The sequence below is a fragment of the Centropristis striata genome, chromosome 24 (genome assembly GCF_030273125.1).
Source record: "Centropristis striata isolate RG_2023a ecotype Rhode Island chromosome 24, C.striata_1.0, whole genome shotgun sequence".
NCBI classification, from domain to species: Eukaryota; Metazoa; Chordata; class Actinopteri; order Perciformes; family Serranidae; genus Centropristis; species Centropristis striata.
This window is the reverse complement of record NC_081540.1, coordinates 18,858,283-18,878,781: the sequence shown is the minus strand read 5'-3', so window position 1 is coordinate 18,878,781 and position 20,499 is coordinate 18,858,283. Positions and strand designations below refer to the sequence as shown.

Here is a 20,499-nt window from a genome sequence, read left to right as displayed (position 1 = left end):
TGTCAGCCTTTTGAAATAAAAAGTGTGCATTTTTCCAACATCTGGTAGTAACATATGTAGATGTCTGCTGTCCAGATGGCCATTAAAGTTCTTATACATATATATCCCATTCAGTTTCACTCCCAGGCGATCCGCAACGACCAATATGTAAATATATGCAGTAATCCACCACGCAAACCCGGCTCAACTTGCACACTTTAACAAAGTTGTCTGTGTGCGTTGTTGATATCATTATCGTAATATAAGAGTTTACGTTATAATGCCAACAATGTTATCTCATCATTGCTTCCCTTCATCGTTGGAAAAAAGGACGTTGAGGTACATCTTTCAACGTAGTTTTTGTAATTAACACTGAAACACAGCAACACTTTATGGTTTACCTTCAATTAATGAGCACATTCATGCTCCCCAGGGGAGGAACTGTTTCCATTTTGGACACTCACTGATTAACGTTCAATTTGTTTATCCTTAAAATTAGTGATATCCAAATGAAGCTTCATGCAACCTGGTCTCACAGGAATCCGTGAAATAGCCACGGATTTGCTTAAATCAAAATCCGTGGAATAGGAATCACTTTCACGGAAATTTGAGTGATTCCGTGGCTATTCCACGGATTTTGATTATTTATTATTTTTATTTATTTTCTGAGCCCACTAGATGGCACTCTTTGTTTAAAAGCACACTGAATTGCCATTCCTTGAGCCTTATTCTTTGAACATCAGCCCAAATGCAACAAAAGGTTCATGAAGCTTCTTTAGGACATCACTAATGGAGCTCATCAGTTTGTAAAACAGCCATTTACAAAATTGGAGCTTGAAAAAATGCTATGCTTGCTCCAACAGATCATCAAGTTTAATCTATTTATATCAGGGGTCTCAAACTCAACTGAAAAAACACTAAATTACTTAAAAAAGACACAACATTACCAAAAAAGACATAAAATGACCCCAAAAAGTCACAAAATTACTAAAAACAGACACAAAATTACCAAAAAAAGGCACAGAATTACCAAAAAAAGACACAGAATTACCAAAAAGACACAAAATTATTTTAAAAAGACACAAAATTATTTTAAAAAGACACAAAATTACTGAAAAACACAAAATTACTTAAAAAATGACACAAAATTACCAAAAAAGACACAAAATTACTAAAAAGACACAAAAGTATTGAAAAAACCCACAAAATTACCAAAAAAAGGCACAACATTACCCAAAAAAGACACAAAATTACATTACATAACATTTCCACTTCTTCCGGTAACAACAACACGGCAGATAATAAAGGGTCCCAGAGACCCATGATTTATATTATTTATAATATATATTTATTTCATTTATATTTTGTCTGTTTTATAGCCTCCAGTACTGCTCCAAAAAACCCTACAGGTGACAGTCTGGATGTGGGGACACCATTTTATCAGGATGGACAGCTCCGGGTTCATGTCTACTGGCAGAGCAGCATGGGTAAGTACACTCTGGAAAGATGTGGGCGTCTGCCATCAAGATAAATGAGGCAAACCTTTAGTCTAACACTGACACACATTGTTAAGCTCCTACCTGTCAGTTCTGTAACAAATACACATTGTTAAATAGTGCCGCATCACAAAGGCATTTCATTTGAGGACGATACAGTTCAGTATGCATAAATGTCCCACACATATAAACATGAGCTGCTTAAATAGAGTCTGTCATTCTGTTGTTGTTAGTTTGTCTATTTACTGAATCCCACTAACATGCTGCCCAGAGATTCAGCTTGGTTGCACACAGTGTTTTTCAAATTTTACCATTTTTAATGTAAACTGCATTGAAATACTAAGTTAAAACTAACTAATTAAAAACTAAGAATCTGTTCTTGAAGGGATAATTTAGATTTTGATGACAAGGTAAAGCAGTAAAGATATTATTAATACAGTATACACTAGAACTTATATTGATTTTTGTCTAAAATATATTTTGCTACCACTGTCAACATTAGTACATTGCTTTACTTCTGTGTTGGTGGTACACTGAAATAATTCAAACCAAACCTTTAAAACCCTATAGGAATTGTTATTAATTAAATCTCATCAGAAATATTAAAAAAAAATGTTTATACATAGTGATGTCCAAATGGTGCTTCATGAACCACTTTCTATATTTTCTGAGCCCACTAGATGGCGCTCTCTGTTGTATGTCTGGTTAAAAGCAATGCCATTTCCTGAGCTTTTTTCTCTGAACCCAGAACTTCAGGGGATCAACAAATACAACTAAAGGTTCATGAAGCTTCATTTGGACATCACTACTTAAAATAATGTAGCGTACCGGGGTCATCCTGACCAATCAATTTACATAATTTACAAAACTCGAGCTTAAAGGAAAATAATCAAAAAACAACACAAAAAACATAATAAATTACATTATTGCTAAGACTCTTTACACCAAAAATGCCATTTAGTGGGGTCAACAAATACAACTAATGGTTTATGAAGCTTCATTTGGACATCACTATGTTTGACATATCGTTGAAATGGATTTTCATGTAAAAAATATCTCTCAATCTCGATTACAGAATACAGAACAGATTCTGTGTCTGCTTGTTAAACTATTTTATTGAAGGTGTATGACGTTTACACTTAATTATGTATTTAAATCGATGACATCTGTCCAAATGTGGCTTCATGAACCATTTTATATATTTTCTGAGCCCACTAGATGGCGCTCTCTGTTGTATGTCTAGTTGAAAACACAATGAATTGCCATTTCCTGAGCTTTTTTCTCTTAACCCAGAACTTCAGGGGGTCAACAAATACAACGAAAGGTTCATGAAGCTTCATTTGGACATCACTACTGAAAATAATGTAGCGTTACGGGGTCATCTTGATCAATCAATTTACATAATTTACAAAACTCTACAACATATTTGCTAAGACTCTTTAAACCAAGAGTGACATTTAGTGGGGTCAACAACTACAAGTAATGGTTTATGAAGCTTCATTTGGACATCACTATGTTTGACATATCATTAAAATGTTTTTTCATGTAAAAAAATATCTCTCAATCTCTTTTACAGAATACAGAACAGATTATGTGTCAATTAATTATTAAATAGATTACATCTTATTCTTCAGCCATACTAGGGACATGGGTCTTTGTATAGCAATGTTGGTTGAGAAACAGATTTCAGTTACATTTTGTACATTTGTGGTCTTTGGAGCATGAATCATCAATATCGACTTTTCCTCTTGGGCCACCAAGAGTTTGACCTGCTAGCATTGGCATAGACTAGTTGTGTATTTTCCATAATTTCCTCAATTAGAAATATTCTAAATATGTTGTGTGTTTACATTCCTCAGCTGAATTCTACAGAATCCAGTGGGGACCAGAGTATTGTGCACACAACCAGACGAGACCCATGGAGAAGACCAGCACACAGGTACCCTATTAACCAATACAACATTGTCTCTGTGAGCATTAGAATAAATTAAATGATAAGAACATGATGCTAATGGCCAAATACAGTGTAAACACGAGACAAAACATCACATATGTACATGTTGTTAATAAGAGCTTCGAAGCAACCTCCATCCTAGGGCTGGGCGATATATGGATATAAAAGCTATATTGATATATTTTTAAATGTGATATGGGATTAGACCATATTGCATTTATCGATATAGTTCAATTTTTTTCTTTCTTTATATATAATGCTGCCCTTACTAGGGTTTGTCATAGTTAGTTCTTTTGTAATGTTTATTATTCTTTTCTCATATAAATATATTTATTTCAGAAAAAGGTTGGCCTATTTTATTACATATATTACATTACATTGATTACATTATTACAATTTTTTATTTAAATGTGCACTTTATAGAGCTTTGAGCTTTGAGCTTTTTTTAAAAAAAAAAAAAGGGTACTCCTGTTAAGCTGTTTTGGGGACCTCTATCTCTACATACTACTATTTTTGTTTTATCACCAGTTCTCCTCAACCATGATTCAGCACTATTTGTCCTCTATTAGTTCAACTTAATGTTACCCTTTTAAGCCACCATTGCAGTGTGGCATTAGCTCTTTAATGAATTTTGTTTACATTGTTGGTATTATTCAACGTTTCAGTGATATTCATTAGGGCTGGGCGACATATCGATGTAAAAGATATATCGATATATTTTATAAATGTGATATGGAATTAGACCATATCGCACATATCCATATAGTTCAAATTTGCACTGTGATCCTTACTCCAGGCAAGCTGCGGCTTTTATTTAAGATATTGTAACATGTCATATTTGGCTTTGACTGAACATTTGTTCTCACTTTGTGATAAAAATATTGGGATATATCGTGTATCGATATTCAGCCTAAATATATCGGGATTTGACTTTTGGTCAATATCGCCCAGCCCTACTCCAGCCTTTTAAAAAAATAATAATTTACCACTAACGCCAAGGTTGAAAACAAATTTGCCTTTAATGTCACAAGTAGAATAGATGTAAAGTTCAAGAGCTAAAAGTTGACAGAGACAGATGATTTGATTCATAAAGAGAACAGATGAAAATGAGAATTTTCTGCTTTTCTCTAATCTAGGAGAGCTTTGTCAGCCTGCAGGGCTTGCTCTTCTCCTGTAAGTACAGAGTCCTTCTGCAGCCTGTCAGCAAGAAAAGTCGTCCTCTGTCAGAAAGCACCAGCTTCTTCACTCCTTCCTGTGCCACGATCCAGGCCAAGAGTCCCAAACCCATCACCTGTCCTGGAAAAACAGGTGAGAAAACCGCGACATCATGTCTTTGACTTGAAAGCTGAAGTAACCACATTATGTATTTCAAAGAATCTACACACTGTCCTCTAAAGGACTGCTGTTGTAAATATGAAGCAAATTTGAACGTTTTGTATAAGACTGTATAAATAATGGAGGTAGTCACTGTGACATCACCCATTGGTTTGTGGCCCGTTCGAAGCATCAAGTTCAGCGTTACACTCTGGAGGAGTGAGAGGGATCTGATCACTGACTACTAGTGATGTGCCAATGAAGCCTCATGAAGCATTTTGTCTATTTTCTGAGCCCACTAGATGGTGCTCTCGGTTTAAAGAAAAAGGCTCAAACTATCATAATTAATTGTGCTTTTAGTCCTTTGTTGAACATAGAGTGTCATCTAGTGGACTCAGGAAATAAAGAAAATGCTTCATGAGGCTTCATTGGAACATCACTACTGACTACATGCCTCTATTCACCTCAACCTGACTGAGAGAAGTCACTAGTAATTCATGTTAGCATTAACTGAGATGTTCATTTTGGCTAGCAAAAAACTAAAACAAAATGTATGTTACTTACTGCAGAAAACTGAACAGAAACTCCTTGGAGTGAGCCCCAAGTCATATGATTCTTTATCTTCTATTTTCTTCTAAATGGGGCCATTATTTGAACTATTAACATCAAATTGTCTTGAAGAAGATTTTTTACTAGCGATTGAGACCATAGTGTTGTCCTAAAAAAATTCTGAGGTAATAAATCAAGTGAGAAGTTTTCTCATTTTACATTGAAATGAATGGACAGAAATGTTTTTGCAGCCACACTTAGCACCCCCTGCTGGAATTTTAGTACACGTTTACATAAAAAGGTCATTTAAGTTGTATTAACTTATGTATCTCAAAATGAAAAGAGAAAAAAAAAAATTAAAATATATATATTTTTTAAAAGATAAAAAAGATTTTAACTATATATGTTCCCATACATGTATACACTCTATAAAAGTAAAAAAAAAAAAAAAAAAATTAGTATAAAATTAATAAAAATAAATAAATAAAATAAAATAAAAAACATAAAAGTTATTTCCTTCTATTAAGAGCGGGTAAGAATCGGATTTTCTCCAGCTCCACTTTTTTAAATTTGACTGTGTTTCCTCCAGCAGTGTCCCCTCAGAAGGTCCTGGTGAAAGCAGCCAACCTGACAGCATCCTTTGAGGTCTGGGGCGGCAACGTGACGGCCATCTTTAGCTGGGATACGCCCACAGCCCTAGCCAATCAACAGCTGACAGGTTACCAGGTGACCTGGGCCGAGGTCATCCCCACCAACCGCAACAAGAACAACAAGCTGCCTCACAGCCTCATCTCCCAGTCCCAGATCCTTCCCCCGGTCAGTGCTGCTGCAAGCTGCCCACCACTTGTTCTATTTGGAGAGGACACTACACTGCAATTATTGGTTTCTTACCTAGATAACAAAAAAAATGGGTTTAGAAGTGTTCGATAATTTATCAGGTTTTAACCCTTTATCAGGCAAAGAACTATATTTGGTAACTTCAGGTAATATTTCGAGAAAAAAGTTGCAAGTTTACGAGATTAAAGTGGCAAATTTACAAGAAAAAAAGTCGAAGTTTTAAGAGATTTAATGTGGCAAATCTGCGCGAAAAAAGTTGCAGTTTTACGTGAAAAAAAGCAACTTTTTTCTCCCAGATTCACTACTTTAACCCTTAATAGGGCACTCATTGAAATACTTGCAAATTCCAAATTTTAACCCTAGAGAATATTGGAGGATATTACATACTGCCAGAATGTGTAAAAAAAATATTCGAAAATAATATTTTGAGAAAAAAGTTTACGAAAGTAAAGGGGCAAATCTACGAGAAAAAAATTCGTAGATTTATGGGATTTAAAGTGGTGAATCTGTGAGAAAAAAAGTTGCTTTTTTCCTACTTTTTACTCGTAAATCCGCGACTTTTTTCGCAAAAGCTCCTCTTTTTTAAATTTAACTTAATTAAGTGTTCTCTTATGGCAGGCACTGTTAATATGCACAATAACTTAGCCTAGAAAAAAATAATTTAATACAAAAAATAGCATTTTCCATAATATGAACATTACATTTAACTCGCTGCTACAGAAAACCGGGCAGGTTATGTTAAAAGGGAGGAAAGGGCATTTTATGTGAAAATGACACATGAAAACGGTTCGGTTGAAGTCGCCCTCTGTGACAGTGTGTGTGAGTTTAACACACATTCAGATCTCTATTTTCCCTGCAGACAAATCTCAGGGTCCACTGGGCTGACAAACACAATTTTACACACCTTGAGCATTCTTAAAAGTTGTCTTCTACTTCCTCCTCCTCTTCTCACTGTGCTTGTCCTCTTTCCTCTCTTTCAGGATGGGAATGTTCTGGTGGTGCCAGGTCTGCACCCTGTCAGTGTGTACAGGCTGGAGGTCCAGGTCCTCACAGCGGAGGGGGAAGGTCCTACAACCAGCCGGACCTTCCAGACTCCTGGACACCAAAACACCCTGAAGCACAGTAAGAAAGGACAAGTTTAAGTCAAAGAGAAAAACCATTTGTAAAGACAAAAGTATAATTTGTTTTTAGAGACGAGGGGTGCATGGAACTGAAAATATTGCAGATTTCTTTATTGTCATGACAGATTACGCCCATTAAAAACCCATCGCCCCCCTCCTGTCTGGAGCCAGCCCTAGTTGTGAACCTGCTGCTCTTAGCAGGTTAAGTTAAAAAGAGGCTTTTAATTGCCTGCAGTTGTCAGAAACAGATGCGTCAGCCCTGTGACAGATGGGTGACCTCTTCAGTGTTTCAAGGGAAATGTATTTTCTCTTAGGTTACAGCTGCATCTTTAAACAAGTGGTTTAGTTATGATTGAAATAAAACTACTGGGTTAGGTTAAGGAAAATATGTTTCATGTTTCATGTTTTAGGCTAAAGTAAGTCCATTTTTATATAACTTAAGTTAGGTACACTGTAATAAATAAATACAAATAAAAAACCTTTAAAAATGGTAAAAAGTCTTGCTGCAAATGTATAAAAAAAAGTAGGATATTTTTAAGTAAATTAAAGAGCTGACGCTACAATGCAATGGTGGTTTAAATGTGTCAGAAGGAGTTGAAGGAGTAGTATGGGTATTAGGAAAATGGGTATTTGGTGGAATTAATATGAATGTCATTGAAAAGTTAAATAAGTAAGTGAATTCAAGAACTTCCATTCACTATAATGGTGGTATAAATGGGTAAGATAAAGTGGAAGTCGTAGGAAAAATGCTGAATCATGGTTGGGTAGAATTGGTGATAAAACACAATAGTAGTATGTAGAGACAGAGGTCCCCAAAACACCTGAAGAGCAATAAACTAGTCAGAAATGGAGGGAAAGTGATGTAAATGTAGTCAGTTGTCTTAAAGTGGTGAAAGAATATTTTAAAACCATTTATATTTTATTTTATATATACTATTTGTACTTTGTATAAGTCCGTACAAAGTTTATAAGTACATATCGGTGAACAAAACCATGGAAACGGCAAATAGCCACCTTCTCCAGACCTTTGACGTGACTGGTGGCTCCTTTTGGATGATTGGATGAGGATTGGTAGATTGTAATATCAATCATTACTCTACAAAGTGGCTCACTGGTAGACTAACATTGGCATTGGAAAGGTGGCTATTTGCCATTTCGATGGTTTCGTTCACCACTATGTAGTGACTTATTAAGTCCATACAAAGTAAAGCATATTAAGATCATAACTCATACAACAACTTCCTTACTTACTACTAATAAGCAATAAATCTGAAGTTATTGAGGGAAAACTCTTAGTTAATGGCTTACTGGTTGTATATTAAGGCCATGCAGAATAAGGCATTAATAACTAATTAATAATGACTAATTAAGAGCCAATATGTTACTTATGTGCATGCTAATAAGCAACTAATTAATGTTGAATATGTGTTCCCTAATATAAAGTGCTACCACAATTTTTACTAACAAATGCCTTGTCTCCTCTCTTTCAGGACCTAGACTGAGGAAGCATCACCATAAACAGCCAATCACTGAGAGGCACTGAGCCCAGACAGCCAATCAGCCCGCATGAACCAAGTCTCCCAACCCTCAGGATGATCAGGACTCCACAGAACAGTGATCAGTAATGACACGTGCAGCCTCTCTGGCTTCATGATCAGGATGAATCCTGCATAACAACTAGCAACCATTTTAATCTCCCCCGTGCAATATCTAACAGTCAGCTGCACACACTGCAGCATTTCCATATCAAAGACACCATCACTGACATGACTGGCAGTCTTTACTGGCTCTTCACTTTATTTCGCAGTGACAGTCAATGGCTCGGACACATTAGACAAGATTATTTTTGTATCTTTTCTAATAAAACCAAACTACGGATTTAAAATACAATTATAATCAGGTTATAAACTAATAATAAAATGGAACACAGATGCTTCAACAGGCTGCCAATCATCCACCATGGTCTCATTGATTTTCAATACAGAGGCATCCAAGTTGATATGACATTTATCCATTATGGTTCCACTGCAAAACAAAATCAAACTTGTTCTTTTTAAAGCTAATGCAAGAGTCCATTTACTGCATGACTCTAAAAACAGCAGTAAAGTTGTCCTGTAGCTCCAGTTAAACAAGTTCCCTTTGATTCCCAGGTGAAGATACATCTCAGCACCTTTGTGATATGTGGGTGGACATTATTATAGCATGCTGAAACAGTAGCAATACTATTCTGATTACCTGAAGGGCTGGGTATTATCATTGCATTACATCTTGTACCAAAACCTACACTGTATAACTTTTGTAAATTTGCAGTATATAACTGGCTGCAGCTTCACCAGGAAGTGAGTTAGCATGTTAGCGCCCTGTAGTCTTAAAACTCAATGAGGATTTTGAATGGGTTGGTGGTTAGATGCTTGAAATAAGGTCTGTGGTAAACACAAGCTGAAGAGATGTCTGTGTTTTTTTTGTACGACATAAAATATGTTAAAATCACGGGAAAAAAAGTCAGAATAACGAAAAAAAAGTTTCTGACTTTTTTTTGTGATTCCGACTTTTCTTCTCATTTTGACTTTTTCTCGTGATTTTGACTCTTTTTTTCAAGAGTTTGACTTTTCTTTCTCATTTTGACTTTTTTTCGTGACTGACTTTTTCTTCTCATTTTGACTTTTTTCTCTTGCCTTCGACTTTTTTCTCTTACATTCGACTTTTTTCTTTTCATTTTGACTTTTTTCTCTTGACTTCAACTTTCTGTCGTTATTTTGACTTTTTTTGTGATTTTGAATCTTTTTTTGTGATTTCGATTTTTTTTCTCATTTTGACTTTTTTCTCTTGACTTCGACTTTTTTCTTCTCAGAAACATGGACGGGAACTCTCTCACTAGTCCGCCTTACAGCGTCTAGTCATGTTTTTCAGAGGTCTTGCAAACTTTTGTAGATTGTAGATTAGGTTAATAAACACTTAATTAGGCTACGGTTTTAGCTAGCTTCTCAAAAACGCTGGTTAGCTTGTTTGAGACCATCTGAAGCTAACGGTAGTGATGTTCAAGTCATGCGACAGTGATGTAGTTCACTATAGCATAACGTTAGCTTTACACTTCTGTCAACTGCACTACAGCCTTGTTGTAGACTTTTATTGGAGAATAATAATGCAAACATCATAAAATGGTGTTCATTTGTGAAGATTATCCTGCTGAACAAAATCCGTAAGCATCAGAAACATGTTTTTTCCACAGAGCTTATTTTCTGCAATGATCATAAATCCAATGCAAAAATCCCATTGGCCGAATCCTGAATGGTGAACTTCTAAGTTGGCCTACAAAAATGTGTTATTTCATCTATCAGGGGCTGAGCACAAACCATAAAGGTATGATAAAGAGAAAAGAAATCCTGGAAAATGGATGAATGGGTGAATTCAGGCACATTTCCATTTACTGGTTTGGAGCGAGAGCTAAATGTTTGAACTTGATAATGTTTCCATTTCCCGTTTAGCACTCAAAGGCAAAAAGTAGTTTGCACAATTTAGGAAAGTTCTATTGAGTTTTGGAGTTTCTATTCAGCTTTTCTAATATGATACTTCAACATGTGCATAAAATATAACTTTTTGGATCCCAATCAACAGTGACTGGAGGAGAATATTTGACATGTACCGCACTGGAATGAATGGAAGAAGAATAAATCAATGCTGTGAATCTGGTTGTGCAATTTAGTGCCAACGGAGTGCAGTTCAATGCTCCATTCTGCTGACACTATTGGCTCTCTGCTCAAGAAGTATGTACGTTTGATACCCAGCTCTGATTCCCTGCTCTACCATTACAGTGTCCTTTTTGATGGAATTGCATGCAAACACCCAAATGTTGATAGTGTTGTTAGTGTCATCGAGTAAAACCTGAGAATTTAATTCCTGCAACTGATTCACTGATGAGATCCCCTGTACTCTGTAAATGCTGTATATATTGTTTGTCTGTATTTATTAGTTGTGCTATATTTGTGTCTGGACGACTGTAAACATTACTCTTCCGTACAGTATGTGTGCTCAACCTTTATAAACCTCTGGAGACCCTGTACAAAGTTGTTTTTCAACTAAAGATAAATCCCTTGTCAATATGTGTACAGCCGACTTTGCACGTGTGCCGTTTTAATTTCATATTATTTGATCTTTTGTCTATCTACTCCCTCATCAGCATTTTTTTTCCAACATCCAGCAGCGACCTTTGTCCATTCAGAGAATTTATAATGATGGTGTAACCGCGGCTGTATTCCTGTGAGGGAGAGCAAAGCCATGAGAAAACAAAGATCTGCACTCTAATTCGAAAGCTATTATTCTTGAGTTGGTGCGCAAACACAGGGTTGGAGGAACCCCTCAGGGATACAGTATGTGGTTAAGGATGTGTGCTCTTCCAGTACACACACACACACACACACACACACACATCCTTGTATTTATATCTTTATGAGGGCCCACACTGGATTAGTGACTTCCCCAGCCGCTTAACCTAACCTTTAACCTAACCTTTACTATCACAACTAAATGGCCAACCCTAACCCTAACATAAACCTAATTGTAACCTTAACCTTAAAACAAAGTCTGAACCCAAATAAGCCTTTGAAGAGGTGATGTCCTCACTTCGCAAAAATGTCCTCACTCCGTTGGTAAAAAACCTATCCCGGTCCTCACTACGTAGGAAATTCAAGAACACACACACACACACACACACACACACACACACACACACACACACACACATCCTTGTATTTCTATCTTTATGAGGGCCCTAATTGGAGTAGTGAATTCCCCATCCCCTTACCCTAACCTTTAACCTAACCTTTACCATCACAACTAAATGCCTAACCCTAACCCTAACATAAACCTAATTGTAACCTTAACCTTAAAACAAAGTCTGAACCCAAATAAGCCTTTGAAGAAGTGATGTCCTCACTTCGCAAAAATGTCCTCACTCTGTTGGTTCAAACCGTGTCCTGGTCCCCACTATGTAGGAAATACAAGAACACACACGCGAAAATCTCAGGGCTTAAAAATGGATGTAAATAGTGGCATTCTCTTAAAGTGCTGTAAACACATTTATTTCCCAGATTACATTGCAATATACAGTATGACACTGTGTGACTTTAATTCTAAGGTCTACAGTGACACTTTGAACACAAAACATTCTCTATAGTCTTCCCGTGGCCACAAAAAATACAAATCCATAGTTGTTTGGTCTCCCTAATGCTCTGCGTAGGTTAATGAAGTTCAGATGATTGCATCAGTAGTGCGTGTAGAGATGGAGTATCATCTGAAACACTTGCCTACACAACAGAAGATGGAGGTTCTGCTGCAGCAGTCTGCATACAGACGTACTGTGCAGGGAGTCCATTTGGATAAAAAATAGCTCCGCCTAGAGCGTAAAAGAACCCCAAACATCTTTACCAAGGATTTATGACCATTTCAAGGTTTTTTCCTAGCCAGCCTAAATATGTTTACCATGCCGGAGGGAGGGACTGAGAGAGGAGGACTGCAGATACAAGAAACTAGAATAGATATTCTTTAATACAGTGAAGTCACTCCGAGGAGAGAGTGTAGGTGAAAGAGATAACTGAAATGTATGTACTTTTTCTCAAAGGGGCAATTTACCTTTGTGTTTGTACACATGCGGACTAGTATACTTCAGAATATGTTGCTCAGCCTGTCAAACGGTTGTCATGTCTTGTGACTGCATTGTAAAAGAGCACTGTTTCCTTTGGGCTGGCGTGCAGAAGTATGGAAAATTAAAGATCAGCTGTGACCGTATCTAAATGGTTTAAATTTGCTGCTACTAACTTCTGGTTTATGTACAAGGTGGTACAAAAGGTCAGCCCCCAGGTCTGGAAAGTTTAGCCAGTGCAAAAACCTGTATTCTTGCTCATGACCAGTATGGGGCAACTCAATTTGTTCAGTTTTACTTAAAGACACTATAAGGAGTTTCCTGTAAGTACATTTTGTTTTAACCTTTTTTCGCTAGCCAAAGTTAGCATCCCAATTAATATGACAGTAAACAATAACAGATGCACCTTTCTTACCAATCTAGCTAGCTAGCAGTAGCGTTGGCTGGTAATTTAGCATTTGCTATGCTAACGATATCTGGCCTTGCTGGTAACCACCCTCTCTTTCAAATATGGTCACATATGGCTCCAAAAAAACAATGGTTAGCAGCTGGGTTGTAATCCTAATACCACCGATCAGCAATATTTCGCTCCCTTTAAACCAAGAATGTCTCCTGATGGAAAATGGTGGATTGCCCCCTCTGGGTGGAGAGAGGTACTGCCTCGAGCAAGGCATTCAAGTATTTCGGTTCACGAGTGAGGGTAGAATGGAGCGCGAGATGGACAGTTTGGTGCGGCGTCAGGTTGCCGGTCCATCTAGGTTCCAACCCTCAGCTATGGTCATGAGTGGGTAGTGACCGAAAGAACGAGATCACGGACACAAGCGGCCAAAATGAGTTTCCTCCGTAGGGTGGCTGGGCTCACCCTTAGAGATAAGGTGAGGAGCTCAGACATCCAGAGGGAGCTCGGAGTAGAGCTGCTGCTCCTTCGCGTCGAAAGGAACCAGTTGAGGTGGTTTGGGTGTCTGGTAAGGATGCCTCCCGTGCGCCTCCCGCTAGAGGTGTTCCAGGCACGTCCAACTGGTAGGAGGCCTCGGGGAAGACCCAGAACACGGTGGAGGGATTATATCTCTCGCCTGGCCTGGGAACGCCTCGGGGTCCCCCAGGAGAAGCTGGACGTTGTGACTGCGGAGAGGGGTGCCTGGAATGCCCTGCTGAGCCTGCTTCCCCTGTGACCCGGATACGAGGACGAGAATGGATGGATGTCTCCTGATGGCGGAACAGCGTCAGGAACAATTCCCAGTCCCCCCCTGCTGCTAGCCCTTTAGCTAGGTGTTGCCACTGGTAGAGGAAGATCTTGGCTCATGTCCCACCTGCGCCTCTCCAGCCAACTTGTTAAGGATCTGAATGTGTCGCCACCTCTATCTTGCAACCTGACTAATATGGTGGAGTGCTGCAGGGGGGAAACATTCTTCCAGGCAAAGCCACAGGTGGAGGTTCAGTAGACAGGGGAGTCTACATACATTGCCCTGATAAGGAAACTGAGCCTCGTCTGTTGGATCTTCCACAGGTCACATGGTGATGTTCCTGCCAACAACGCCTTCCCACGTTACTAGCCAATGTGTGAAAGTCTTCGATAAAAGTTTGGAAGAGTTCCCAATAATGTCTATGCTTATATTGCTCATAGACTTAAGAACTGTAATAAACTGATCATATGAGTAATGTTCAAAAGCCACATTCAACATGTTTCACATATTTCCCATTGTGGTAGAGCATGTTGGCAACATGTGATACCAACTTTGTGTGAAACATTTTGCCATTGATGCAGAATAATGTGAAGGTGGTAACTGAAAATTTGGTAATGATTTATTTAGTCTCGATTTAATAATGACAAAGAGTCTTTTAGCGTTTCTTCAAAGAGACATATTGCTTCCATTATACACCAGTTGATTGTGACTGTGTGGGAAAAATAAAGCCCTGATACAGACGATTGTTGTCCTCTGCATAACAAACTTTTATGATCCATGGTAGCACACAAAGGCAGCCTTGACGAGGAACTATTTTGATTGAAACATTTGATCATGGTTCTCTCACAAGGGAAGGCTGAATATGGGGTCAGAAAGAACTGAAAAAGAGTCCTCTTTGACTGCCCTCCCTTTAAAAACTCCAGGATGTAGACACCAGATATGAATTAGCAAACAATACCAGTCTTGGTATACTTGTGGGAGTTTAACATTGTTTGTGGTAACTTTCCGGGTCACCTACTTAGAAAATGTGCATTTCATTTGACTGCATCTCTAAATTATTGTGCACTAGAGAGGGTACAGATGGGTGTTTTCAAATTCTGCACAATATCTCATGCATGGTGTGAGCTCAGAGTGTTCAGAAGAACCTCCTCTCCTCCCAGAATGCTCAAAGAAGTTGGCCATGGTCAAGAGGACTCGTTTAGGAAGAAAAAAATTGGATTTTTCATGTGTTAAACATCAAAGGCAATGTGTTATTTTTTTCCCCTTGAAACGGACTGTGTAAAAACATGAATTTAAGGGAACTGGAAATGAGATGGTGACCCACTGCGTGGGAAGTGTTTTATGTATATATGTTTGTTAGAAATTCTCTATTTTGATTATGACTGCACTTTAATCACATCTAATCAATCACACAACACCCACACTCATTCACACGCATTCATTTTAGAGGACCATAATTAATGCGAACAATATCCAAAACGGTACTTCATGGAATGCTCTGAGGAATATTTTAACGCTGCACACATCATGAATTTATTGATTATATGACACACAGGCCTTGGCGCTAATGTCCTGTGTCTGTCTTTACTTATTTAGTAGTGGTGTGAACAGTTTACAAGGACAAGCAGGACAAAGATATTTAATAATGAATTCTTGGCTCCTAATGAGTGAAAAGACCTTGAAAAGAAAATGGAATTTTCTAATTTAATTTGATGGAATGTGCCCTGCCCCATGACGTCCTCTCCCATGCTGTTTATCTGTTTCTTTGTCTTTCTGCACATAACGTCCTCAACACACTGAGGTAAGGCCGCTTCAGTAATCAGACAGAGCTGTGTAGTCTTCACACTGTACACTGAGGATTTGCTCTTTGTGTGGGCATCTAAGGCCCTGCAGTAAGCCAAAAATAAAAGTCCTCAGTTGCGCTTACATACATATAGTAAATTATAATTGAATTATTTGATTGTCTGGTTGAAGTCCTGGAGTGTTTCAATCCTGGTTCTACCACATAAAGCACTGTTTTATGAATTTAGTTTATCATTATTAAATTAAGCTTAATTTACCATTTTCTTTATTTTCTGGGTCCACTAGATGGCGTTCCCTATTCAACAAAAGTTTGAAAGTAGTGATGTCCAAACTAAGCTTTATAAACCATTAGTTTCATATTTGTTGAACCCACGAGATGGCATTCTTGGTTCAAAGAAAAGGGCTTAAGGATCTTTAGTTGAAATAACACTGAATTGCCATTCCTTAAGCAAGTTTGTTCAAGAAGTTTCATTTAACTCTCACAGGCGCTGCTGGTGTAGTGGTATCATGTAAGATTCCCATTCTTACGACCTGGGTTCGATTCCCAGGCAGCGCAAGGCCTTCAACCAAGTTTAGATATGGGTATCAGAGAAGTATTATTAATCTGACTTGATGTGTAAATTCCTGTACCTCCTCTACCCAGATTACATTGCAATATACAGTATGACACAGCATGGTAATGTAAGTCATGGGGTTCCACAAGGTTCTATGCTTGGACCACTTTTATTCAAATTATATATGCTTAATGGCCTTGTCTTAAAGTGCATTGCAATCTACAATATGATGTAATTTGGCTGTAAATTTACACCTAAGGTTCATGGTGCATAGTTCTTATAGAAACATTGGTGAGTGCAGCTTTAAATGTGTTCACTGTGTAGCTGTGCAGCTTATTATGCTACAGTTAATTTCAAATTTCCAAAACAGGGGAAGCAAGTCAACAAGTTGGCATACAAAAAAAACAATTAAATGACAAGTACCACTCATTCAAGCCTGATGTTGTGAAATGCACTGACAGAGACGATTAACTCAGCTGTCAATTGTGAAAGGAGACTTAGATCATAATTACACTTCCTCCTAATAATAAGGCACACCACTGATATTTGGCAAGAGCTTTGTTCATACAGCCAAGCAAACTTTAAATAAGCAGACTCCACTTATATTTCAAGAAATATATGTTTTTGTCTCTTTGTATCACTTGTTTGTGCTTATGCATACACCTTCTGTGGAAAGGAATCCATCTTTAATACAATCCAGAGGCATTGGCAACGCAGTGGTTGGTCTCTGAATAAATGTTGACCTCTGTCAGTCTGCATTTCCCTCCCATCAATATTTCACTGCTGTGAAAAACCCACAGAGAGCTGCATGGCTGCAGAGGAAAAACCTCTCCTAGTCATTTGCATGCCCTCCAGGTGACTCAGAGGGGGGAACAGCTTTTGTTCAGAACTGGAACAAAGAGCTTTGCGTGCCTCGGTCCAAGCAGTCTCGGCCATTGTGTGAGTCCTTGGCCAGCAGAGTGAGCCACAGCGCTGATAACAACCTTGGCTTCATTGATCAGTGTATTTCTCCTCACATGAATGCAGGCCAGTGTTGTTGTAGTCTATTTATTAGATGACGGCTATTGATTCCACTGCATTACAGGGACAGCATATCCCAGAGTTACAGCTTAAAAATAAGATATTTTGGCAAACGTAGAATGATATGAAATGATGGAATTAAAGGCATTTTTCACCAAATTAAAATTTTAAAAATAGTCGTATTTACATCAACACATTTCAATGCGCAATTTTTCTTGTCTTTTTTGAAAAATAGTTAATGTGCTAAACAAGAGATGGACGCTTTTTCCAATAAGTTCTAATGAAGAAACCCACAAAAAAAAGAAAAAGCTGTTTCCGCTTCTCTTTGTTTTCTCTTGTGGGTGGCTGAAGTTGTCCAATTAGCAACCTCTTTTTTGTTGTTGTTTATTCTCTCTTCTTCTTCTGTTTACTGACTGATTAGCTGACAGCAATACATACACTGCCATCTTCTGGCGAAAGTATGTTGATGCAGCTTTGTATATTTGCTCTAAAGTTGATTAAAAAAAATCCTTACACTGTAAAGAAAAATCTGTTGTTTTTATGGTAAAAAACCGGCAGCTATGGTTGCCAGAACTTTACCGTAATAAATACGGTAGAACTTTTTTTAATATTACGGTAAAACGATATTTGCACTGTTGTATTCACGGTTAAGATTGCCATTTTATTCCATATTTTACTGTATAAATAAAAAGTTTTTCCATCAAAATAAACGTTGTTTTGTCATATACTTGACAAGAAAATACTAAATATAAATGCTGCATGAATTAAATATTTTACCATTCAATAATACAGTATATTTTAGTTAGAGATATGGTGTTTAGTACATTTAACAGTTAGAAAAAAATATTTTTTACAAAAGATAAATGCAAAAATTACAGTGATGGCTTGTATATGTATTACAGTATATTTTTGTAACAAACACGTTCCAAAAAAACTGTAAAAAATACTGTTTTGGCTGATATATGCATTTATGGTGTTTCATTGTTACTGAAACTGAATTAACCGATTTATCATTTTACGGTCTTTTTCTGTCATGGTTTAGCAGTTTTTCACAGTAAAATCTACAGACATTTTTTAAAGTGATGATATAGTTCTTTTTAGAATTTTAGAACTGCAGTCACGATTAACACTGGTGGACTTCGTGGTGCATTCAGGTGCTACATTATTAAAGCAATACAGAATGCACAAGAACATTACTGGATTATATTCAAATTTATTGTTATACCTTGTCCGACAATATACCTGAATTTTGTTTTGTTTTGGACATTTTTTACAGTGTAATTAGCATTTTCTATCACGTGACATTTAAAAAATTTGCTTCAAAATTTGCTTTAACTTGAATCAAAACATGGCTACTGTTTATCCTCATAAAAATAGAGTAGAAAATTTATGTTGTGCGCCCTGTTGGCTCTTCAGCTCGCCCTCATTGCGCAATGAAATCCAAAGCTGTTAAGAGATGCTAACTTAAATAAATGGTGACACTCAATTCCTCATTTCCCATCCTCCTCACCAGCTGCTTCCTCCAACACCGGCTGAAGTGTTAAGCAGATGGACTGTGAAAAATAGCTGGGAGTGTGTGGAGCACATACAAAGAGTAGTGCAATCAAATGCATGTGGAAATATGCAAGCATAAGCACACACACAAACACTAAAACACACCGGGGTTGCGTGCAGTAATCCCCCCCAAAGATCCGAACTATAGGGTCTTTGAAGAAGCGCTGTCTGGCAGTTTTTCCTAATGCTGATTTGTGTTCCGTGGCTGATCCAACACGGCTACAGGTCCTCTGGGATCCACAGAATCACTATCAGGCAGTAAGAAACAGGGAAGAGGCCTCACAAAGGAGATTCATCCGAAATTGATCCTTCTATGCAATCATTTCCCTCTGAAAAGGCTTCCAAGCACTGTGGTGTTACAGGAAGAGGCGTTTGTTCGTGACTACACGAATCCACAGGAAATTCTGCACACTTCAGCCATGACAGTGGTGTAGATAAAATAGAAAGGATAAATCAAAGCTGCCAAATAAATATTTTTGGCCCACCCCTTCTTCCTCACATGAGCTGTTTTCTCATATGACCTCCCTCCGGACAGTATCTGGATAATCAGTAATAAATGTTTGGAGTTAATCTTTCAGCCATGTTGCACACAGCAGGAAATTGTCAGTTTTAGTTGCATTCTAACTTACTGGAAATACTCTCGCTAGGGGTGGTGTCGGGTGGAGCATCATGAAGCCGATTCATAATTTGGCCATAAACAACCCAGTCTAAATTTATGGTAATTAACTGGCGGGAAAGTACTGTATTTTCTTTCTTCCTTCAGAAAAAGTGTGTGACTAAATTGTGCTCTTGATACGCTATTTTTCAGAATGTAAAATTCAGGTATATTGTCAGACAAGGTATAACAATAAATTTGAATATAATCCAGTAATGTTCTTGTGCATTCTGTATTGCTTTAATAATGTAGCACCGAATGCACCACGAAGTCCACCAGTGTTAATCGTGACTGCAGTTCTAAAATTCTAAAAAGAACTATATCATCACTGTAAGAAAAAAGATTTTACGGTGAAAAACTGCTAAACCGTAAAAGACCGTAAAATGATACATGAGTTAATTTCGTTTCAGTAACAATGAAACACTGTTCATGTATATATCAGCTAAAACACTTGTATTAAAAATGTAAAATACACTGGCACAGTGAATATAAAAAACGTATTTACGTAAAAGTACAAAAGTACCAGCATCAAAATGTACTTGTATCAAAAGTAAAAGTACTCATTATGCAGAATGGACCCACTCAGACTGTTATATTGTTATATATTCCAAATATATTATTAGATTATTTGTTTTGATTACTATTTTAATTTTCTCAAGATGAGGCTCATTTTAACTACTTTTTGTCTCTGCTCTGCTGTGTCTGTGTGATTTCTCCACCTCATACTGCTCTGCTTCCTCCTTATCTATCTGGAAGGTGATTAGTACGGTGGCCCTGAAGTCGAAATTACAACAACAAATCAGTAAACACAACAACAAATAAACGTTATGTTGCTGTTGTG

At 37.5% G+C, this 20,499-nt stretch overlaps 1 protein-coding gene and 1 non-coding gene across 3 annotated transcripts in view; both read left to right on the top strand.

Annotated features, from left to right (window-relative positions):
- Positions 1 to 11,363, top strand: part of anos1a (anosmin 1a) — a 47,561-nt gene extending 36,198 nt beyond the window's left edge. The window contains exons 9-14 of one of the 2 annotated variants that reach the window (XM_059328261.1): positions 1,359 to 1,466; positions 3,335 to 3,414; positions 4,566 to 4,737; positions 5,885 to 6,108; positions 7,110 to 7,251; positions 8,741 to 11,363. In XM_059328261.1, the coding sequence (XP_059184244.1) occupies positions 1,359 to 1,466; positions 3,335 to 3,414; positions 4,566 to 4,737; positions 5,885 to 6,108; positions 7,110 to 7,251; positions 8,741 to 8,793 (779 nt within the window). In that variant the 3' untranslated portion in view covers positions 8,794 to 11,363. Of the gene's footprint in view, positions 1 to 1,358; positions 1,467 to 3,334; positions 3,415 to 4,565; positions 4,738 to 5,881; positions 6,109 to 7,109; positions 7,252 to 8,740 lie in introns of both variants that reach the window. The other variant, XM_059328260.1, reaches the window with a different exon arrangement.
- Positions 11,364 to 16,360: 4,997 nt separating this feature from the next.
- trnag-ccc (transfer RNA glycine (anticodon CCC)) lies at positions 16,361 to 16,431 on the top strand. The gene has a single exon. It is a non-coding gene; the product is annotated as a tRNA-Gly (tRNA).
- Positions 16,432 to 20,499: the final 4,068 nt, after the last annotated feature.